Raw genomic sequence first — 24,585 nt, forward strand, 5'->3', positions numbered from 1 at the left:
AGACTCTTCCTATTTTTGTCTTTAAGTTGTTGGACGTTTTGCCTTTTTTTTTTTTTTTTTTTTGCTGCATGCCTTGTGTACTGAACAAACGCTGCACTGGTCTGATGTTGCGCACACCAAATTTTTCCAAGGCTCTGCATTCGATCTACCAATACTTTGTGACATTGGGGGCAGCAATCCTGGCCCTGTCGTGTTTTGAAATCACATTTGCCAATTGGTTCACGTCCTTCATCTAACACTATTTCCGGCATGGCGTAGATCCTCTACCCCGTGGAGAGCAGGCTGCATGAGAATGAAACCGCTTCAGTGGCATTTTCCAGACTTGTATCTGGAGAAGTGTATGGTGACTGTGGCCGTACACATTCTACAGGCAGTTTGCTATTAAGGCTTCCTACCAAAGCGTTTGACAAGGTAGTAATTATGATCCAATAAGTTTGTACTAAACTGCCCAAATCCGCCTTTTCATTTATTATTTGTATATTATTGAAGATACTCAAAGGCTGAGAATGGAAGAGAATCACTATCTAGGGATAGGATAAAGTTATATTAACAATGATTCAGTTATTCCTAGTCAAACATTTTCTTCTCTCCCTCTATCCCCTCAGTTATTGGACAAGAGTAACAGGCAGACAATGTTTAATACTTGTTTTCCTCCCATTCTCACTTCTGCTTAGCCGCATATAAGAGTTGCTTGTCGCATACTTTAATACGAATGCCACAGAGGAGCACACACAGAGAAAGCAATGTTCTTTGTTGGTAGACAGTTGGTAAGCAACATTAAACTGTGTCTGTCAAGTGAGTAGATGCTGAATGACTTTCTCATTGCCTTCCTAACAGAGTCCAGAAGCTGTGAAGCAAGCACGCGGCTACCTAGAGTTTTCAGAAGATTCCACTTCAGTGCCGCGCAGTCTTGTTGGTAAGTGTCACTGCTTATGTTAGTGGAATAAAAACTGCCCTTGATGAATTGATCAATTAAAATATATTTGAAATGGCGCAAAATCATTTGTATAGTACAATTGATTGCTGAACCACAATTGTAACATTATATTCATGAAAAGGGAAAATGTCGCCACTGATGTAGACTATACAATAAAATTGATTTATTGAAATATTGATTTATGGAAAGGGGTAAAAGATTGTCTACATTTCCCCCTTTAATGGCTCTACCTATTCATATAGAAGTCTGTATTAACCTAGGGGTGGGCAATACCCCATTAACCTACATTGAAAATACTAAACAGCATATGCTGTTATCAGAATAAAAACTGTCCTTGATGAATTCCATAAGCTGCAACTGTCCCGTCATGCATACCAGAGTCCACGAGTCAGAATATTTTCTGTCATGAGATTATTTTTGATAGAAATGATGATCTAAATAGTAAAATGCACATGTAATTTCCTCCAAACACTTTTTATAAAACAACATTTTTTTCACGTTAAAGAATTCTAAACATGCCTGTACGGTGCAGCATTGGGTCTGCTTTTTTTTTTATTTTAAATGTTCGAAATTGAGCAAAATCGATTGTACAGTACGTTAGATTGATAAACTACTATTGTACCATTCTATTAATAAAACCAACAAAAGGGAAAATGTAGCCACTGATTTAGACTGTACAACAAAATTGATTTATTGAAAGGGGTCAAAGACAAGCTACGTTTCCCCCTTTAGTTTCTCTATTTATATGGACTGTCTTAACCTATGAGTGGGCAATACCCCGTTAGCGTACAATAATAAGGTGAAAAGTTTAGGTTGACTGTATAAGACAATGTTAGATGTTTTATTATATAGAGTCTCTAGTCATCGGTACTTATAGTAATGAGATTTATTCAGAAAGTGAATTTGAAATGAGTTGTTGATGATTCTCTCTTGCAAATGGACCATCAAATAAGTGTTTTGCCCTCTAGTTGGCGAACAGGTCTAGGCGTTTTCAAGGCAAAAATACTCAAAGCGTTTGAGTCTGATAATCAAGGTAATTTGATTGAGCCTATTAGAAAAAGTTGAGGCCCGGACCCATAATAAGACTGCACATTACTACTGTAGGAAGTGCCCCTTTTGGCATGGTTACCTCCCCACTTTTTCCTGGTATTGATGCTAACTTGATTGAATGTGTGCTGTGATCCTGCCAACTAGGAACCAGCACCATTGTTCTTCTATTGTTTCCAACACTGGGACACCCCTGGCACAGGGCTAAGTCTCTTGTAAAAGGCACCAGTGGTACCAAGGCCTCTGTAGCCAGCGAGGCATGTATTGAGCCATACTAAGGGACCCCTCACCAAACACATGCACACTCCATTGCAGATTGTATATCTTGGTGGGAAGAAAAAGTCAAAGTTGACATGGAATCCCTCACAGAGTGCCATGCCCACAAACCACTGCCTGGGGCATAGCTGCATGAGCAATATGGCCCTACAATGTCTTACTCCATTCTTAGACAGTGCAGTGTGGACATATTAAGTGCATGGGCTGGGAGTTTGTCATTACAAATTCCACAGCTCCATGATAGCTTCTATGAAGACTGGGAAGCTTGGTATCAAACTTCCCAGAACAATAAACTCACACTGGTGCCAGTGTTGGATTTATTGTAAAAGGCTCACAGGAGGCATCTTAGAGATGCCCCCTGTATTTTACCCAACCCTTTAGTGTAAGGCTGACCAGTCTGTGCCAGCCTGCCACTAACAGACAATTGTCTGACCCCAAAGGGTGAGATCCTTTGTGCTCTCTGGGGGTCAGGGGGAAAAAAAGCCTGCTGTGGGTGGAGGTGCTTCACACCTTCTCCCTCCAGGAACTGCAACACTTGGCGGTGCACCTCAAAGGCTCAGGCCTCCTCTTACAGTGCGCCAGGGCAATCCAGCTAATGGAGATGCCCGCCCCCGGACCAAGCCCCACTTTTGGCGGTAGTCTGGTGGGAATATTAAGTAAAATAAGGAGGAGTGACTGAGTGACCTCTGCAGCTAGGACCACCACTAAGGTGTCCAGAGCTGAAGTGACCTTATCCTTGCAAAGTCCTCCATCTTGATTTGGAGGAGAGGGGCCAGTAGGGATAGGAATGTGCCCACCTCCCCAATAGAGTGGGCACAGGAAGTATTTTGCCACCCTCAGGGACACTAGTCATTGGCTACTGCCCTCTGACCCCTGTAGCACTCCTAAATCTAGTATTTGGGTCACCCCTGAATCTTAATCACCAGCTTCCTAGTGACCTCAAGAAAAAAGGAGGACTGCAAAGCTGAGCCCAGCAGTGAAGACTCCAGATGACAACTGACTTGGCTCGAGCCCTACCGGCCTGTCTGCAGCTTCAAGACTCCTTCTACAAAAAGGCAACCCATCCTGCCTGCCCACCAGAGGACCAAGAACTCCCTAGGGCAGATGAGCCCTGCCCACTCTACAGCTGCAGCCCACTGCCTGAGTCCAAGTGGCTCACCGGACCTGAGGAGATTCCGACCTCAAGTCCACCCTCCTGGCCAGCACGACAACACATGCAGCCTGAATCCTGAGGACCCCACTGACAGCAAATGGATCTGACAAAGTGTCCCGATGCCCCAGGAGACCCCCGCACCCACAGTCCCCAGGCCTTGGGAAATCCGACCAAAGGTCCAGCAATATACTGCGGCCGCCTTTCCTACTTTTCCAGACTTGGGTTTCCTGGAACGACCCCCCTGGACCCACCCAGCCTGCAGCATCTTATGTTGACCCCCCCGTCCCCCATTGAAAAGCATGAGCACCCAGCTCTGTGTTTGCACCCAGCCACCTGTGTGTCACTAAGGGTATATGTGTTTGGTACTGACCTATGCTGACCACCATCTCACCCCCCCACCCCCAAGTGCTGACCTAAACCCCCTAGACCTGTGTCCTGAACCAGCAGGTACTTACTGTGATCTGTTTCCTACAGAGTACCCCCAGTCCTCATAGGATTCCATTGACAACCTGACCCCAACTTAGCCTCTGCAAACAGCCGTCCCTGTGATGCTGCAACATCTAGAAATAAAGCAGCAAAAAGCATATACAGAGCCAGCTTCCTGCAGCTAACAACTGCAGCATCATCTAACCGCTATTTTCACAGTCGGATCGAAAGAATACGTACAAGCAGATAGCTTGTATACTCATTGTTTTCTAATTGGCTCGATCAGATTGGCTTCATTTTCAGACTCAAATCTTAAAGCTTTTTTATACAAAATAGTGCATCCTGGAATAGCCTGATGATAGATTTCACAGTAAGTGGTCATATGGTGGGAAGAACCTGGAAACCTTGTGGCTACCCACCGCATCTTGACCTGGGGGCATTTTCCCAGCATAAGAGGGACACCTCTGGCACCTAGACCTGTTATCTAAACCGACTTGGAAGAAGGTGTAGGAAGTTGGCTATTTATGAGTTATATCAAAATGAGCTAAACCGTGCAAAGAGTCTAGAGGTTCCTGTATGAGTGGACAGGGGTTTGCTCTAGCAATTCCAAGGTGATCTTTTAGCAGGTAGTGTGGTTGAGCAGCCTTAGGCTTATCAGAGAGGAGTGTTCGACATCTGCAGTAGGCACACAGTCAATAAATGACACTTGACTCAACAAGGAGATCCACACAATTAACAAAAATATCATGTATCTTTATATATGTTTAGGCACCAAAATCAATACAATTAAGTAAGTATGTTGTGCAAGAGAAATTTTAACAGTTTTGAAGTCGCCACTTAGTTCAGTTTTCTGAAGCTGCAATGTTCATCTGTGGAGGAAAAACATAGGGCAGCTGGGATTCAGCAGTGTCTTACTGGACCAATCTTCCAGACTTAGGGTGAGTGTGCTGCAGGGTCCTAGACCACACAAACAAATCACCTCGGGCGACAGAGGGGCGGCTGGGTGCAGAGGTGCAGTTCCGCATTGCATGCCCCGTTGAAGTCAGTGGGGATCGGTCCAGTTAGAATGGTGCTGCAGGTAGGGACTGAGGGGCCTGTCCAGGTGAACTAGGAAGGGGGGTTCAGAACTTGCAATGCTCTGAGATGTGGGGCCACCTTTGGTTCTCTTCTCCTCTGACCGGGTGCAGGGGTGTCCTTGGGCATCGGGTTTCTGCCACTGGAACTGTAGAGGAGGCTGGCAGAAATAGGGCTGCAAGTGTCGACTGGGGGTCCAGTCCAACCAAACCAACAAGTGGGTTCGGATCTCACGAGTCAGAGGGACGTAGGGATACCTTGGTCCTTTTCTCTTTAGTTTCGGATGGCCAGGTGCAGAGGTGGTCTATGTCTCCAGGTCACTCGTGGTAGAGGGGGACCTGTACAAAGAGGCTGCAGGTGTCGTCTGGAATGGTCACAGTGGGAAGACCCAAGGTGAACTTAGTCTCTGGAGGATCTGGGGACCACACTGGCACAGTTGGCCCACTTCGACTCAGGCTAGGGGGCACAGTTGCAGTGGTGCTTTCCGGTATCAGGTTTTGACGGTCCGGAATCCTCACAGTTCTTCTTAGGTGCCTGCAAGCTGCAGGGGAGCAGCTTCGCTATTCCAAGGGAGTTCCTGATTCTTGGGTGAAGCCTGGCAGGCCTCCCAGACTTTTGGAGGCATAAGCAGCTGCAGTACGAGGTGCCTGTCACAATTGTCAATGTCAATCTGGAGGCTGGCAGGGTTGGCGTGGAGTGATTCACTGGTCCTCAGTTTATAATTTTGTGTCTCTGGAGTGTCCTCTTTCTTTCAGGTCACCAGGATCTGATTTTCTGGTGCCATGGGCTCCCCTAAATACTGAATTTAGGGGTGTTAGGTGAGTGTAGGGTAGTAGCCAATGGGCCAATTATCCCTGGGGGGTCCCTATTCCCTCTACTTCCTGTGGGTATAACCCTGTCCCAGAGTTCCTAGTTCTTCCATCACCAAGATGGCAGACCTTTAAATTGTATCCGCATCATGCAGCTCACCTTAGGTGGAACTGACCTGAGGTTGGACATGCCAAATGGGCCCTGGGTCAGGGTGGATAGCCATCTCCTTACTCACTCACTCCTGAGGGAAGCCAGATCTGCATACTAAGCCCCCACCTTGTAATGCAGATTTGCAGGCCTAATTTAAACGAGTCAGCCAGCACACAGGTAGTTGGTAGGTTTTTCATGGGGCGCCTCTAAGGTACCCTTTCGGTGCATGAATTAATAAATCCATCACTGGAATCAGTGTGGGTTTATTATTACGAGATGCTTGAGTCCAAACATCCCTATTTTCAGTGAAGCTATCATGTATCTGGGGCAATTGTATTGACCAGTGTCCAGCACTTGTACTTAAAAATAGCTTCTCCGTTCACTCACTGTGTTTAAGAATCGCCAAAGACATAGCAGGGGCATAGTTGCGCTTGCAGATATGTCCACACATGTAAAATAACGCACTCTGCCTTAGGGCTGTAAGGCCTGCTGTGGGGGTGACTTAAATATATTGCATAATGTTAGAGGGGGCATGGCACACAGGCTGTGTGCTATGTTGTGTTTTCTCATTTAGGTGCACCAAAACATGCAGTCTGCATGGGTTAGATGAGGGGTCCCTGAGGGTGGCACAGTGTATGTTGTAGCCCCTGGGGACTCTCTGATACTCATGCCCTAGGTACCACAGGTACCATTTACTAGGGACTTAAATGAGTGCCAAAGGTATTACAAATTGGGGAACAGTTGTACAGTTTTAGAAAAAGAGACCTGGCACTGGGGATCTGGATAGCAGGAACCCAGTGCACTTGCAGTCAGAACTGCATTGTATATCAGGCAAAACGTGGGGTTGATCATGTCAAAAAAGGGGCCCTTTCCTACAGAAAGACTGAAGTACTGTCCTGCTGTGCTGACGGACCTGCAAAGAGAGACTCCACAGTCTAGCCTGTACCTGGTGGCTAGTGTAGAGAGGGACTGTGCCTGACATGTCCTGCTCAAGGGGAAGCTGGCTTCTGAGCCCAGGCAAGCCAAGAGAACTTCAGGGACCAGCCGACTGGCCTCATGCTCACGGCACAGGCACACAAATGCAGAAGAAGCCTGCTGAAGCAAAGTGGTAGCAGACAGTTTTCAAACCACTGCCACTGTGCAGCACCAAGAACTAAGTTTCGATACACAGAGGTGCACCAGTGTTAGCTGAGCCCTCCAATGCAGTCGGAAAGTTGCTGGGACCATCAGAAGGCAAGTTATCGACTGAGGAAGGATTGGCCTTTGACCGCAACACTGAGAGACTGGTAGTTCAGTGGACTTCAGCCAGACTGGAGAGGACCGTGCAGAATTCCAAAACTACAGCCAGGACCCCATACTATCTTTGTGGATTGAGCATTACTTGCAGACGACCCAAGTTGACTACATTGCATCCATAGCATCCTTGGAGCATCTTCATCTTACTTCGTCTGATGCATCGGAACCACTTCGTAGGAATCCATTGCAATGCAAATAAAGTGCCTGGAACTGCTTGAGGACTGCTGCTTCTGTGGAGGTAATTGTTATTGAGGACTTTATGGACCCACGGGCTTGCTCCCTGCTGGAGATGGTCCCCCAAGCACTTCTACCCGACTGCATTAACACCCAAGTTTTCTTTGAAAACGTTTCTAAGTTGAATTTGCAGTGGTTTGTTCATGTGAAATCCATATCTGCTAACCCCTCCAGTGCATTTTTTTCTTTCTAGTGTCTATATTTTTAAACAAATATAGTCTATTTTTGTAAAATGCTGTCAGATTTCTTGCGTCATATCGATTTCTTAAATTGTTGTGGTGCTGTTTAAATGCTTAACACTTGGTTCTGTGTGTAAGCCCAGTGCCACGTGTCCCCAGGGTTGAACTAAGGATTTGATAGGTGAAACCTAAGGGTCCTAAAGGGGTTGGTGCATGCTTTACACAGTGTAGTTGCACAACCACGCTAAATAATAGACCCCATTTCTTCATACACTGCATTGGCTCGGAGTCGATGGTAGGTTTGATACCAGGTTTACACCCCTTATGAAACATGCAGTAGCAAAGGCCCACATTCTTACAGGAAACCCCACTTTGCTCCTTACAGACACCTCCATATGTATTCTGCCCATCTGGTTAAACAACAATCCTTCAAGAGGATAAAGAACAATGTAAATTGTTCAAGGGACTAGACTCTGGAATGCCCTAAACCCTAACTCGAAAGTTGAATCTGTTCACAGTGGTTCAGGAAATCTTTGATAATTGACCCAGTCAAACATGCTGTGAAGTGAACAGTGCACTGTTCTTGGCCTTGATAAAATAATTTGGACCAGCTTTCACCAGAACTCAGTTCATAAGAGGTATTGCTATTGAAGAATATCAGGCACAGTTAAACAGTGTACCAGATTAAACTCAAACTTTACTCTTTCTGTCATTAACCTAACTTTAACCCCCATAATCCTTTAGGATAACTGAAAGGACAACAACCACCCACTTTACAAACCTCCAATATAAATATGTGGTGGCTGAAGCATGTCCGACTTTTCAGTGCATCTTCTGTAGGCGAAATTGATATTAATTCAATGGAAAAGGGAACTTTCTAGTTGATGCTTAACCTGAACGTCTGATAGGGCTGTTGCCTTCATGAACAAAGACTGGACTTCCCTCCCTTGACTTGAGATAGTGAGTTTAAATGCACCCTCTGGCTGTGCACCTAAATATTTGTTTTTGTTAACCTATCCTGCCTCAGTAGCACCTGTTCACAACTGATAAATTAACTCTTGTCCACTGGAAAGCTAATGTGCAGTGCTGTCTTTGTACTTATTCTTCCAATAATTTTTTTTTTTTTTTGCAAAGGACTTGGCCCTTTCTTTCACTGACTACTAATAGCCAACATTTATAATTGGTCCACCTATCCAAATGAACAGTAGGCCTTTTGGATTTTGATTATATGGTTTTCTGATGTGTAACAGCAATTTTCTGACCATTTTGAATCTTTACGCTTTTGTTTTTACACTTCAGTTGAACAACTGATGCTTTACTGGTTGTGTTTCACTCACACAACATTTGAGAGGCAGGGGAGGATAAAGAGCAGGCACATAACCCCTTATATGTAAGAATCAACACAACCAAATAGGACTGCTGCAGCAGTTAAACCAAATTATGGTGCTCATTCCAGGCAACTCTCCTCTTGAGGATCAGTTTTGCATTTTCTGGCCACAGTGGGGGTGGGGTGGGCGGGGGGTGGCATTCCTTTTATGGAAGAGGAAGCCTCACAGACTTAATAGTATCATGCTTCATCATCGTCTTCGTCTCCCACCCTAGTAGGACAGTATCACCAGGGCGGACTCAAGCACCTGATGACTCTGCGCAGGAGGGAGTTCTCAATAAGTAATTACTGGATAAAACCTGGAATCCAGACAGCTCAGCTAAAAATACCTCGTGTTGCCCCGGCATTTCATCTTTATTATTGGGAAACACAGGCATTGTTAAAAACAGGAAAAGATATAATCTTGACAATTATGTTGCAGGTCACCTACTGGACGGCATTACTTGTTGTGTGCATTACTCTGGAAACCTCGCTTTACATTTATGTCTGTGTTTTTCTCCTTGAGTTTCTCAGTAGATTTAACATTTGGGTCTGTCCATTCCACATCTTTTCGTGGAGATCAGTATGAACTCTTGCAGGTGAAATTTTTCCTTTATGGCTGAATAATTGCTTTGGGTAAAGGCTGAATGTCTGGCAAGTTATATCAGTGTCCGTATTGACCTGGTAGGATATCAGCCTCGATGTGTCATTTTTGAGGAACGTGGTACAATCAGTCTCTTCCTATTCAATCATGGTGGCAAAGTGATGAAATTAATACATTTTGTCAATAGAACAATGACTCGCAGGACATAATGGATGGTCCTTTTATTTTAAATATACCAGGAAAGATAGAAACCAATGATTATCATCCATAAATTGCCAGTCTCGCCTAGCTCTCCAAGAGAGCTGGGAAAGATTACCTGTTAAAGGTGCCTAAGATTGGTATTAAACACAGGTCAAGCCCTTTAAGCTGCATATTGCACCATTAAAATTGATGCCATCTTTTTGCACACAGGGAAAGTGATTGGGAAGAATGGAAAGGTGATCCAAGAAATAGTGGATAAATCTGGAGTAGTTCGGGTCCGTGTAGAAGGTGACAGCGAAAAGAATCACCCGCGGGAGGAGGTAGGAACTGGTGAAATCTCGTATTCTCCTTCCACACCTGCAAAGAGCCCCAGCCAGGAGGAGGTAGGAAGTGACGAAATCTCCTATACTCCTTCTACAACAACAAAGAACCACACCAAGGAGGAGGTAGGAAATGCTGAAATCAGCCTTGCACGTTGGATCAGAATATTTGCCTGTCCACCCCATTGAAGTTAAATGGCTGCAGTAGCATTTGTACCAGCTTTGGATTAGTGGGGTTTCCCCAAACTGGCCTACATCGTATGTACTCCTTTTTCCTCAGCAGCGCATGATACTGGAGCCCTGCGCTACAATCCTGAGGCCATTGATGCTCTGTCATCAAAATTGTTGCTGTGTTTGCCGTTTCCTGCGCGCCCACACCCTGATTGTAGCCTAGTTCTCATGCCTTGATTGTGCCTATAATGCTCCTGACTGCCGTTCATTTATTCTTTCGTTAGTTATGCTCCAGCTTAATCTCTGTTCTCCTTTCAAACATGTACAAGTTGTTTTTCTTTCTCATCCTCTCTTTTAGGGAATGGTTCCTTTTATCTTTGTTGGTACCAGAGAGAACATCAGCAATGCCCAGGCTCTGTTGGAATATCACCTGGCATACTTGCAGGTAGGACCAGTACCTCTCAGAATGATTGGAGTAATTAAAACTACAAAAGTGTTTTTTCACCTTGGACATTCTGTAAGCCAACATCTGGACTTCAACATTGTTAATGAAATTTGTATACTGTGCCATGTAGGCAGCAAATACTGCAACAGTAGCCCCATGAAACAATGTATAGTATAACTAGGCTTCTTGCAGGTGTGGGTTGAGCCTGAGTTTTTCAAGTGGGTATTTCCACATTCTCCTTGTATGGTAATAATACTTAGCCCTGCTCCAGTAGGCCAGGTAACCTCTGAACAGAGCACAGGTAACCCCAGACTATTTTCAGCCTTATTGGACCTTGTCATTGGAGAGCATTTAAGTCCTATGGCACAGTAAGAACAGAACCCATGTTTAAACTTATCCGTTGCACTAAGGTGAACAAATAAGTAATTGATGCAATGTTTGAAATTCTTAGATTAATCTCAGGCACAGTAATTACTCATGACTACAACATTCAGTCTGTCTGCTCTTGTATTTTTTTTGTCTGTCGTGCCACCTTGGACAGGAACCAGTCATACGCACATCAACACTGATCGTGCTCCACTAGGAGCAATCCAGGCAGTGCCCTTTCTGAAAGAGAGTACAAGCAACCCCAGATTACTTTTGAACAGTTTGACCCTCCTCAGTAGATGGCACAATAAGCACAGGCCTCACGCCTCAGTATATTGTTCTCACTTGGGAAAACCAAAAGAATGATGGGTGGAATGCTTGAACTATTCTCAGACGTGTAATTCTCCTGTATTAGATTTTTGGTATATGTACTTGCTTGATTCATTACCGTTGTCATGCTGGGGATCCCTGGTAATTTTAAATAGAAGTAGTTCACAGTGCCTCAACAACATTATGTTTAGTAGCAAATCCACTTCATTTAAAGCAACCAAAGTTCAGCCAATGAGGTGGAAGTCCTAAGCTCTTCTACTTCCCTAGATATCACCATAGCTTAGATTGCTAGAGCGCACCATGTGTGAGGAAGTCCACAATGAGATGCTTTAACCTCTCTATGACCTTACCCTGTTACTTTCCTGGTCTACCCTGGAATTGAATCAGCCCTATTGTAAACTTTCAGAGTGCTGAAAGTTTTATTTACTTTTTTTTTTTTTTTTTTTTTGTGGAGAGGTTAATCTTCATTCTTATGGCTCGGAGGGAATTCTCCTCTGTCAGGAACAGTCATCATGACTGGCAGAGAGAATAATCCCAGTCCTTGTACCTGTGGACAGAAAAATATCTATACTGATAATCCACTTAATGAATTTCTGTTATGCAGTGCACCAAGCTTCATGCTGCAACATTTGTAAAACTTTCCTTCCAAGACTGAAGAATAGGGAGTGGAGGTTGGCATTTTATGTACTGGAGAAAAAGGAATAGCCTCCTTTTTAAGGGGGTACCCTGTCATCTCGGGATCATTTTGTGAAAGTGCTCCTCAAGAACTTCCATAAATGCAGTGCAAAAATGAAATGTGTGGGGTTTCCAGAGCTGGACCTAACACCTTAGGTGCATGCAGCCATGTTTTCACAGAGGTAAAAAAAAATGAAATTTTCTCTCAGTTCCACCCAGGACAAAAACCACCCTGCACAAAAAAGGCAGCCAGAATACAGCTCCTTTGATGTCCTTTTGGAACTGCAGCCCTCACCAATGACTCCATAGTTTCTCCTTTGGGATGAAGAAAAAAGAAAACTGCCAGTAACATTCCCATTGTCACTTATGGGACATGCCTCATCGACGACAAATGCTCCTTCAGCAGCCAAGACCATTGTCAAAAATGACAGTTGATGACCAGCCCCTGGATGTCTCCTTCCTCCATCAAGGATGGGTATTTCTACACCAGTTGCATTTTCACCCATAAAGGGGATGTCACTCATATCCTAAATTCTGTCCTGGAGGCAGAATTAAGTGACCAAGATGCCTCCGAGGTGGCCTACATTCCTCCACACATGGATGTGAGTTATGTCCCTGAGTTTGGGGAAGGGCTTTAGATGAAGAGAAAGCCTACAAGGAGTAGACTCCCCAAGCTGCCACTCAGCTCAGGTGATGATGGAGAAGATGGAGGTAATGGTGAGTGGGATTTCTGCACCATACGCAAGGATGGTGAGCAGTCACCCGTCCATCAAACACAGAAAGCGTGCCGAGAGGAATGCTTGCGATAAGAGTAACCATTTGCAATTGCTCGGACAGCACTTCAACCCATTCTTTTTTTTGCCCTCCATGCCACGTCAGATTAGACCCACTCATATGCAAATTAGTATTGGTTCTGCTTACACAGGAACAGACCAGCCCGAACTAACAAGCCGGAACATCTCTGAACTTGGTTCAAGCAAACCAAGGACGGTTTCAGCCTGATTGAGCCTCTTCAGTTGGATGCAATATGGATCGACTGGCACAGTGATCATGGGACCCAACTCTGTGCTTATCCTTAGCCACTAAGGCATTGAAGCAGACACCACAAAGGTGAAGAGAGGAATGCTTTTGTTTGAATTATGTCACGCTTTAAGTGGCCCAGAGTATGCCTAAGCTCTGTCTCATTGACAAGACCGATACTGGTCTCTGATTGTTTGTGTTCCCTTTTTGAGAAGGAGCCTTACATGGTAGTGTGGGGTGGACTTTAGCCACGAGGAGCAGGGTGAGTACTGATTTGCATAAGGTGAGCCTTTGTCTGGAGTGGCACAGTGGGTGATAAACAGTGGTTTGGAACCGCTACCCTGAGTGATCACCATTAGTTAGACTTCTTGCAAGCATTCCTCTCATCACCTTTTGTTTGGTTGAAATCTCCAGTTCTACTAGAATCACCTCAGGACTACATAGCCTGTTTTCATGATGTGATCGAGAGAGTGGCTAAGAAGTTCAGTCTCCCAATGGGACTGATGTAGCAGCAATGCTTCATTTATGACTTTAAGGAACAGCCAGGCAAGGGCATAAGGTCTGTTCCCATATATGCTTGCCATGCTGTGACTTGCTGCCACCTCTAAATGCAGTCTTCTCAGTAGAGGGATAAGAGTCACTGCAGGAACCTGGCCTAAATGGAATGATTTAAGACCGCAAATTCCCCGAAAATATTTTCTTGTGCTTTTGGCATAGGTGGCCAATACATTAGTAGAGGGAACCAAGGCCTGATTTCTATGCGAGAGCCAGTGGCTCCTGAATCAGAAAAAGTCATGTTTTTTGCATTGTATTGGTGAGCATTTCAGATGGTGTGAACCCCTAAACGTGAATACAGTTTCTATTCAGTGCTATATTCTATTAAACAAACTATACAGTAGAATCGATCAGGAGGAGAGGCAGTTCTTAGGTTTTAAGATAGACTGCAAAGAGCTTTAGATGTATTATCTAAGAACTGAGACATTGTATTCTATAGCGTTATTTATACTTGCCAATGCCTCCTGTAGTTCCAGTTATAGGATAAAGCAGATACTTGGGCTTCAGTGTAAATGATGGTGCCATGTTTGTCTATTTGCAGTAGCTTTAACTTTTGCGATGACCTGTTGTCATTTTTGTTGCCACTCCCGTCACATCGATTTTTGTTCTTTAACTTGCAGGAAGTGGAGCAGTTACGTTTGGAGCGCTTACAGATAGATGAGCAGCTTCGACAGATTGGTGTTGGCTTCCGACCGCTCTCCAGCCGCACAGACAAAGAGCGTGGCTACATGACTGATGATAGCACCTCTTCACTGCACACCACCCGCACCTACGGAGGACGGGGCCGTGGTCGCAAGGTCCCCAACTCTGGATATGGTAGAATAGCTATTTACAATCTTCACCAGTAAGCCTGGGGTGGAGAGGGCCAGACAGGAGACGTAGTAGAGGGTAGCTGCAAAGAACGACTGTGTTCGTAATATCTTTGTTGTTCCTAAGTAGTAGTATACTAAAAAGTTGGGGTGGTTGGGGTTTTGGGGAGCGGGGGTGCGAAGAGGATTTGAGTAGGAGTTGCCTTCGTGTTACAAGGCCTTGCACAACAGAATTAGGCTCACCTGTATTTTGTTCTTTGCTATTGATATATACTGAATGAAAATGTTTTATTGTCATCAGTGATTGCTTCATCAGCCAAGGCTAGCTTGTGGCAAGCAGCATGTCTCCTACTATAAAACTGTCCTTCCTTAGGCATGTCAACTCCACTAGACCTGTTTGTACATTATACACGTTTCTCTCCATGCTAGCATTCAATCCTTAGTGAGTTTTCTACTGCGGCTTTGAACTACCTTGATTTGGGTTTTTTTTGTGTGTGAACTTATTGTCTCCCCTCATCACTTGCCCATCTCCCCTATTCTTGGTGCACCCCTCTCACTGGTCCCATTTAATGTTTACATTTAGTCTATAACTCATTATGAGGGAAGCTTTAGATAACAGTCTTAGCACATGATACTCATCCTCTGGTCATTGTGAGTGGGTCCCTCAACCAAAATGAGACTTTTGCAATTTTATTATAGGAAATAGAGCCTGGCATGGATCTGATCTACCTTCAAGTAAATAGTTTCAAAATGGAATTCATGCTCTTTAATGGGGGAAAGGGGCCTTCTTAGCTTGCATGGCACTGACCCAAACCTTTTTTTTGGCATGCAAATCAGAGTTGCATATTAGGTTAACAAAAGCCTGAAGAGCTGCCCACTGATTGTCAGATTGCCTTAGTTGTTACAAATAAACACTTTTAGATAAGCTGTGTTAAATAGTAGCCCCAGTATACTAGACATTGTGATAAAATCATCCATTAACCCACAATTAGCTTTGAGTATTGCCAAATAGGTTTTCTTTGTAGACTACGAGAGATACAAAACTTTGTAGGAGACAAAACCATGTCTTGTCACCTAGATTTGACTAGTTGAAAGTACAGGATAACTAATGAAGACCCATTGTTGAGATAGGATCTTGCTGTACCCTTATATCTCTCCGGTGGCCAATGTTCCCCTCTCAAGTCCCCTTTGTTCCCTGAATATCTTTTTAATTGATTTGTGACAAGCATACATCGCAGGAACAGTGATTCTTGTAATAAATGGTTTGCTACAGCAAGATGATTGCCAGTCGTTCCAACAACAAAAAAGGCAGGAAGAGTGGCAGAAATCTATTGGTGGGGGGAGGGGATGGAAGGTCATGGATTGGGTTTGTCGTCTAATGTATAAATGGAGACAGTCATTCTGGATGGGGACAAAACAGTGGTAAACTGAGCGGGTGGGAAACCATAGGGAGAGGGATGGCAGACCACAAGAACGAAATGAGATGAATGTGTGGGTGGGTGTAAATGGTGCTGGGGAATATGTAGTGTAGTAAACAAGAGTCTAAGAACAATGCAATACGAAAAGGAGGCAGGGTTTGGGGATCACGCTTGCAGGCCTCCCTTTGGATGGGAAGAGAGAGGCCTGTCTGTTTAAGTCTCACAGCTACTCTGATATGAAAGCTTTGCGTGTGGTTTGGAGCAATGTCTCTTGTGTGTAGGGATAGTAGGAGGGTAGACACCTCGCTGCTAGTGGTTCATGAGGTTGAAGATCTGTCTCACCCCAGACCCATTAACCGGGACAATAACTGTTCCCACACTGAGGCTGTAGGATTGTGGCAGAGGCCACTAGCCTCCTCCCTTTATAGGACAGTTGTCTCTGCCACAGCCCATCATACCACCCATCCCTTCAAGCTGCGTTGCCAGGGGGTATCACACTTGTCCATTTTGTTATCACCCGTTTTGCAAGTGTGAGGGCTGGAAAAGTAAAGTGAGCAGCCATCTTGTGCACCTTAGACGCTCTTCAGTTCCCAGACTTCCAGTCGTAGTTGCTGACATTTTCGGAGTGATTTCTGTTCAGTAGAGGGTGGGGGCAGTTCAAAAGCCCATGCTTGAGGTCTGCAGCCAGGGATGCATCGTAGGTGTAGGTGTCAGCTGCATCTGGAAATGTGAGACAGATCTGCTGGGACGAGAGATAGGCTCTATGAGGCAAGTAGAACTGTATAAATTGTAGGCATGCATTGCGGGAGGTCCTACAGGGGTATTCTCGGGAACTTGCCCATTCCTTCTCATGTAGGGCTCTACCAGACTCTACATCACAGGTGTCCCATCGTGTTTTAACGGAACCAGAGTGTGAGTGATCACCACCTATGTGATCGAAAGAAACCCGTTGCCTCCCATTACACAATGGGGAGTCAGTAAGGTCATGCATAGCTGGCTCTGAGTCATATACCTTAGTAACACAAAAGGATGATGGACGAAGTGTTGAACAATGCAAACACTCACCCCCAGTCACAGATCTGGGTTTAATCCATCGTTCTTTTGCTCACCAGGCCACCCCAGTTTGGACCCAACGATATGCAAATCAGTCTTGACCCTGTTCCTCATGGGAACAGTCCAGCCTGAACTGCCAGGCCAGGTCCTCCCTGGACCGGAAACAAGCATCCTGGGACCAGTTTCAGGGTATCACCCTTCATCAGCCAGGCTAGCTCGAATCCAGTTGCACAGTGAGCAAGGGACCCACATCTGGGCATACGCTTCCCACTTAGGGCAACTTTAGCAATACAAAAGGATGAGTCATCTACCTGCCAGCATTTCCATAGGGGACAGCAAAGAAGGTAATGCATCAGCAACTAACCTGGGTCGAGACCTTATTCGTCCACTAGTTCCTCAACGTCAATAATTGACCATTTTGGAAGAGATGGTTCAGGATCGAGAGGCCAGTTGGTCGCAGGTATCGTCTGGACCCTTCAGGGATGTCTAGGAGTGGGCATGAGGTGGGACCCTGAGTGAGCCAAAGTCCTGTGGTTAGAGTTTGCAGAGCCACCTGCAACAGGCGTGGGAGCCCTCTTGCCGGATGAACCCTTGGCATTGTCAGGGCTTGAACGGCCATCTGGGGGATGTGGGGGTCAAGCACTTTGGTGTCTTCCAGCATGACCCCCGCCAAACAACGGGCAAGCCATTGCAGATCGGCGGCCAGGAAATATTATTTGTAATGAGGCCCCCCCTCCAATGCCAGAGGAAGCTGCTGCTTCGAAAGGGCCACTCGACATTGGCAGTTATGCCAGTTACGAAATCAGGCCCCGCTAACAGTGCCGTATCGTTCGGTCAGTGTATAACAGATGGATTAATTTGTTGGTTCGGACCCCAAAGCTGATGCAGCCCAAAGCTGCAAAGAGGTTATACCAACTGAGGGAATCAAATGCCTTTTCTAGGTCCAAGACCCGGGCTGCGACTTAAGGCTGTTGGGCTCGTCCCACCTCCATAACCTGGTCCAGTCACCTAATGTATAGTGCTGTGCACCTACTGAGAAAAAAAAGCCATTCTGCTCAGTATGATTTAGGTGGGTAAGAACCTTGTTGGACCGAAGTGCCCTGAATTTTGCTCAGGGTTTTAGAATCCATATTCAAAATAGCTAGTGGGTCCTTTCCAGGTTTAAACAGGGAGCCCAGTAATGCTCCTGAAGTGTGTCAGGGAGTCATCCCTATTCTGTGTAACATGTTCAAATAATGCCTGGATGCCCATCCCTGGGGCCCCGATCAAGGGGGAGTACAATCTAGTGTAGATTGCTACAAGGGCATCATGAATATCTACTTGCAAGTAAAGGAATGTGCTATCCGACTGTTGGAGTTGTGTTATTGGAGGTTGCTTGGGTTTGTTGTTGATTAACCTGGCCAGGAGGCTGCGTGATTTATTTCCCTCAGAATGAGATCAAGCAACATAGGCCAAGTGTAGTTTTGGTATTGCAGCCTTTCCAGCAGCATAGCTAAATAGTCCCAAATCAGGAATAAGTGAGGTCTCTGCGTAGGGGCATCCATGACCAGGCACTTAATGTATGTTTACCCAATTTTTGGGAGCTCTTGCTTTTGATAAGGGTAGAGCGGACGCAGGACCCTCTGCTGACCTCCTTTAAGATATTTCACCCACCAAACAGGAGGTGGTCGAGCCATTATGTTAAAAATAGTCTGATGTCATCCTTGAGGGTGTCCCTAGAAATTGTATCCTCCAGGGTCGAGGGCTGCAATTTCCAGGTGGGGATTGGTGAGGAGAGTCCTGCCCTGTGTAAACCTAACAACATAGGGTAATGGTCAGCGACGCCCCTGCCCAGATAGTCAGGGGAGGAAACAGAGAAGCTTTTCACCATCGAGCATTCAATTCCGTCTAGGCAGCTGCACAAGTGGTGAACTGGTGAGTAATATGAATAAAGCTTGACTCCCCATGTTTAAGTGTCTCCACGCATCCTGCAGGGACTATGGCTGGAGCCAGGCAACAAAGATGCTGACATTGTATATAGTGGGGTTTGGGGGAGAGGGAGGGGTTTGAGAGCGATGCATGGGAGGAGCTTTGTAAGGCAGCGCAGCACAAGTAGTCCATAGTTCTGAGTGGATAGTGAGTCATTGGTGTGTCATTAGTCAGGGCTGCTCAAGGGCAGGTCTGCCCACCCTTAAGTCCACAGGCTTCGGTCCCACAGGATCCCCAGCAGAAGTTGGAAACCTCTTCAGGCTTCTCCGGTCAGGAGGGTATGCCTCAGGTTCCCCCAGACGGGAGACTTTAACCATAGAGCCAATTGGGTCCTTTGGACCTCCCTATAAAGGTGCACTTGTCAAGATATGCATATCTGTCTAAATATTGGCCACCAGCGCCCTAAAAGATCGGGAGTTGGAAGGGGCCAAAGTCGACAGATAGTGTGCCGCAGCACAGTCAGGCCCCAGTGGGCTCAACTTGTAGGTAGAGGGGTCCTCCTCTACTTCTGTCTTAACCACCTCATCTCACCGATGCCCTCAGATGCACCATACAGCTGGTCTAAGTGCTCTGGACTGCAGGCAGGCCCTGTCATGTGACTTGCAGGACTCCCTTTTACCGTTGTGATGAATCAGGTCTCTTACCTCCCCCGGGGAGCACAGCTGCAGCTAAGAGACAAGTCCTGAGAGCCCCGCTGTCTCAGCTGATGTAGATTAGAGAGTCCATGGTCCGTCGCTCCTCCATCACGTGGGTGCCATTGCAGCAAGGCTAGCCTTCCTTCTCTGAATTATTTGTTCTTGTTTGCCGCCTGGCACCCCACGACATAGACATACATGTATAATACACTATGCGTTTTATAAAGTGGTACGGGATGAAGTGAATATCCTTGGTCTCATGCTTCATATTTTGTAACGAGGGTAGCAAGCTCTCAACGTAAAGTATGCAGGGAATTCAGTAGTTACTGTGTCATCCTTTTCCGTTTCCCAACCAAGGTACCAATTCTGAGATGTCCAACGCATCGGAGACAGAGTCTGAGAAAAGAGATGATTATGAGCACCCACATCCAAACGACCGGGATCTTAGACAACGTGCTGAAGAAAGTCGAAAGCGTGGGGGCATTGGGCGAGGTCGTGGTCCTCCACCACCCGGGCGTGGCCGTGGAGGGATAGGAGGAAACAAGTACGGCAACTCTTCCATCAGCTCGGGTAAGCAATGTAGTGTTTCCTAGTTGGATCGATTGTCTACTTTATACCAGAACATTCTTGAGAATAGTTGTTAAAATTTGACTGACCGGGTATCTGATTTTCATTTCAGCTTGTCGGGTTCTACAGTTTTTTTTCCCCCCCCTGTGCCCTACTAGCTCTAACCAACCACTATGCCAAGCAAATGTTGTTCAGAGACCACATAAACGTCTCCTGTTATCTACACCTAGCACCTTGTTCAGAGTTGTGAATTTAATTTCTAAGGAAATATGCTTGCGGAGACACCCCCCCCCCCCCCCCCCCCCCCCCCCCCTTTCCAAAAAAAATCTTTTGCATCATCAGCATTTACGTTATACCAGCAGCCGATGCTCTTGCCACTGAGCTCTTCTTTGCCACCCCTGAAACACAGTGCAGTGCATTTTCAATTAGTGCCTTATCTTGTTCATTCTTCAAACCCTACACAGGAGTGCGCTCCCATGGAACCTCGCACCAACTTTTAAAAAGGTTCATAAAGCTAGAAGAGTCTCACCAGCACACTACAATGGTCACCATTGTCTGATGACCTGTCTCTTTGATGTTTTATTATTGTTCTCTGCTGAAGTTTGCTCCAATCTCACTCCTACCTGAAAAAACTTTGGTTAATGTAAAACATGTCGCTGTCATCATATGTGCCATTTGTTAACTATTTCAATGTTTCTTGCCAAAAAACGGTAAGCTATTCAGATAATTAAATTCCAATACTTAAACTGTAACCCGATAGATTGTGTCCTTGTTACAAGGTAAGAGGTAAGCTTTTTAAAGAGAGAGAATATCCGTCTAGATTGCTTGTTGTATTTCCCTTAGGATTGTAAAATCTACTTCAAGGCAAAAGGGCAAGGGTAAAGTGTCTTAAAAATACAGCCCCAGGGTGTGAATTTATCTGTTGTCCCGCTTGGAGCACCCAAAATAATTTTTTTATCTCACCTTATATAGATATTCTGTCGGAAGGGCTAACAATCGGTATCTGCTCTGCTGGTGTTGTACAAAAATTTCACTCTGCAGTCCGGTGCTCAGTAGCCATGTAGAGATTTGTGTATTAGGCCTGGGATTTTTTTTAAATCTTCCATTTGCTTTACAGAACCACTGTAGTAAGAGATGTGACCTTTTCTGATTCAGGGTGAGGCAAGAACTTTGATTTTCCCCTTAGTTAAGCCATTTTTTCTTCCCTTCTTCGAAAGTACTGAAGGATCCAGACATCAACCCTTACAGTCTGCTGGATAGCAATGAGACTGACCAGGCTGTAGACACGGACGCCAGTGAATCCCAGCCCACCACCAACCGTCGGCGAAGATCTCGCCGCCGCCGCACAGATGAAGATGCCACCATAATGGATGGAGCTGCAGAGTCTGACAGTACATCTGTGAATGAGAACGGCTTAGGTGGGTTGTATGCTGGAGGCTGCAGAAACGATCTTTGCTATGAAATTATGGATAGGGTTTGTGGGTTGCTTAAATTTAAATTGCAATACCATTGAAACAGTACTTTCTGTTTACACAAATAGAAGAGAGTGACGCCAAGCCACAGAGGCGTAATCGTAGTCGCCGGCGCCGTAACCGTGGCAGCAGAACAGATGGGTCAATTAGCCGGGATCGCCAGCCAGGTGAGACGAGACCAGAAGGTGTAGAGCGCCGAGAATACTTGTGTAAAAGTTTGCCCTGATGGGCATCTAATCCTCAACATTGAGCCGTAGCAGGGCGATCACAGCAGTGTTAGTACACTCACCTGCCCTCTATGCTATCCCATACGTCCCTCCACCCCACCGGATGGGTTATATTTTATTTCTGCCTTTTGGCTTTTTTTCTTGGTCGGTTCTGCTTCTTTTTCTGATCTGTATTTTTTTCGTTCTCCTTTATTCACTGATTTTCAGGTGTTCTTCTATCACTGGTTTTACGCAGTACTTTTGTTTCCTACTTTAACTGATGCTACCCTATGCAATATATGCAACTATACATCACCCTGCTGACATTAATCCACTGCAGAATTTACCCAATAAGATGATATCTAAAGTTGGAATTATTATTGACTTAGTGTGATTGTATTTTTAAATTGAACAGAATTATATATTAACCAACTTTTTACCTATTAGCTTTTTAAATTTTAATGAATCGAGTCAATAAACATTTATGCATACATCCACTGTGCACCGTTGCCCAACCTGTATTTACATCCATCAAATAGCTAGTTCTAGTCTGTTGTATGTCTTGTGTTCTGCTACTTTCCATCCAGTTAGGTCAGCAAGCTAATCACAAATGTTTTTGTCCACCTCTCTGTGTCTGTCTTTTTGAGTGGCACATATTTGAGGCTGGTGTCTTTAATCTACACCTACCTTGATACGGCCTAAGTCAGTACAATTCTTCAACGTACTCAGGTGAGCCTCTGGGCTGGAGTTGCCCAATACCCCCTCAAAAACTCCATCTGTAAACGCATGGCGTAGCTAAAAAGCACATAATACTGCAGGACAGTATTGGTGGCAGTTAGTCATTGGAGATCAGGCTTAGGTAAAAGGTAATACAGCGCACGTCTTGGCATAATGCTCAATTTTTCATTAGGACTCAATATCAAGTGTTTGTGACATGTCTAGGTACACAAGCTGTGCATACTCCTGTCATCTAGTATTAGGCCCCGATGTGTGCAAGTTGTTTCTTTAGTCTTTTGAGTCACGAGGTACCATGACTCGTCTTCTTGGTGGTAATTCTCTTGGTAACCATTGCGGTGCTCTGTATCTGTTCCAATAGGTTCCTTCCCTCCATCAGTATTTTATCCTGCTCATGTCTCCCTTACTCCCCGTCTCGAGTCGACGTTTGGTTTCTTCACTAGAGCGGGGTCCAGGTCGACTGCAGCCCCTCATGGACCTCTCCCTTTGAGGCCTATTCCTGTCTCTTGGTTTCATCGCTCCACGGTGCCTCAACGGTGATGGAATAGAACCATCCCGATAATGTTATCAGTATCTCATGCAAAATCCTCTGCCCGACCATCAGTTCTGTAATTTGTGCCTGTCGCCTGAATACAACAAAGCCGCCGGCGCCACCTGCTGCTTCTTCCATTCCAGGAAGACTCTTCATGACCGTTGGGCCTGTTGACTCAAGAAGCTGCGTAGGAGCGGCATCAACACCCCAGATCTCCTCATTCCAGAGGACATCGAGAGGGAACATCATACAATGGTCGGAGGCAGATAAAGAGGCTTTCTCCCCTGAGGAAAGCTCTGGTTCAGATCTGGTCCAACAGTCTGTGAGAATGGCACTCTTTCCCCCTCGACCCCACTCTCAATCTGAGCAGCCTTCTACGGAAGGTCACACAGCCACTCTGGAGCACCAGAGACAGACCTTTGGACCACTACCGCCTTCGGGCCCTGGTTGACATCTCAAACCACTTCAGACTCTGCCTCGGCGCCAAAGAAGCCTTTGAGACCGACTGCTTCAGCACCGGCTATTCTGACGCTGGCACCGAGCCAACCCTTTTGGCCAACCACATCTGCCTCGGCACTGACCAGAACTTTGGAGCCAAAATTTAAGCTATCCCAGAAGCTGAAATATTTGTTGTTGATCAGAAAGACGGACATGGGCCCTGGTCATTCACTCCATACAGGCTTTCTCCTTGCCCAACCTTCGGGTCTGCTGTTCCAACACCGAAACTCCAACTGTGCGCCGAGGATCCTTGAACACTCCTATTCCACCAAAGCAGTACAAGAAAGTGGATAAGGCTACCATCCCTTTACCCGATGCACGACCATTCCCCCCACCCTGTTCCTCAGCCTTTACCTACCCCACCTGCTTCTCCAGGAGGACTCCCTTGACATCACACCTCAAAGGTCTCCTCACTCTGCAATGGGTGGGCCGTCCCTTCTGATGATTCCACGCCCTGTAAGGACCTCTTAGTATTTGTAGTTTGCATTTATAAAGAGCAATAGACTTTTAAGGCATCAAAGTGCTAGGAGGAAGCAAACTCAGGGAAACCAAACCTGCCAGTAACCTCTATCAACCACCAAAAAGACAGTCCCTACCTAAAGTCTATTTCGCAAAGAGCCACATTCGAACTTGCGTGCGAAATGGTAGGTGCGAACTCTGATATCTTATATGACCAGAAAGACAGTTCCACAACCTTTCTGCCGCTACCATGAAGACACATTCACTCTATCTAGCTTTTCTGCATTATTGCACCATCACCTTTAACTATCCAACTGATCTTAAAATCCTCAGGAGTACATACCAATTCAGGGCCATTTTAAGCTTTTGCGACCCCTGTGTATAAAGGGCTTTGTGTCAAACAAAGTGCTTTAAAGAAGACTCGCTTCTTTACTGGCAGCCAGTGCTGAGAACTCAAACCACCCCTCACAGAGCAGTGAGTTATTTTGAATTGTTTGGAGCTTATTTAGTGGTGTTGCAGTAATTTAAATGCGCGGTGATAAGGGAAATGACCACTGCCTCCCTGAGCTCTTTTGGAAGATAATCCAATACTTTCTTC

General features: G+C 45.6%; 1 protein-coding gene across 3 annotated transcripts in view; it reads left to right on the plus strand.

The window, feature by feature from the left end:
* Nucleotides 1–24,585, plus strand: part of FXR2 (FMR1 autosomal homolog 2) — a 175,100-nt gene that overhangs the window by 130,219 nt on the left and 20,296 nt on the right. For 2 of the 3 annotated variants that reach the window (XM_069215596.1, XM_069215594.1), the window contains exons 9-15: nucleotides 838–916; nucleotides 9,964–10,199; nucleotides 10,603–10,689; nucleotides 14,256–14,451; nucleotides 19,876–20,088; nucleotides 21,303–21,503; nucleotides 21,626–21,724. In XM_069215596.1, coding sequence (XP_069071697.1) covers nucleotides 838–916; nucleotides 9,964–10,199; nucleotides 10,603–10,689; nucleotides 14,256–14,451; nucleotides 19,876–20,088; nucleotides 21,303–21,503; nucleotides 21,626–21,724 — 1,111 coding nt within the window. The remainder of the gene's footprint in view (nucleotides 1–837; nucleotides 917–9,963; nucleotides 10,200–10,602; nucleotides 10,690–14,255; nucleotides 14,452–19,875; nucleotides 20,089–21,302; nucleotides 21,504–21,625; nucleotides 21,725–24,585) is intronic. The other variant, XM_069215595.1, reaches the window with a different exon arrangement.

Source organism: Pleurodeles waltl, chromosome 12 (genome assembly GCF_031143425.1).
Source record: "Pleurodeles waltl isolate 20211129_DDA chromosome 12, aPleWal1.hap1.20221129, whole genome shotgun sequence".
Classification (NCBI taxonomy): domain Eukaryota; kingdom Metazoa; phylum Chordata; class Amphibia; order Caudata; family Salamandridae; genus Pleurodeles; species Pleurodeles waltl.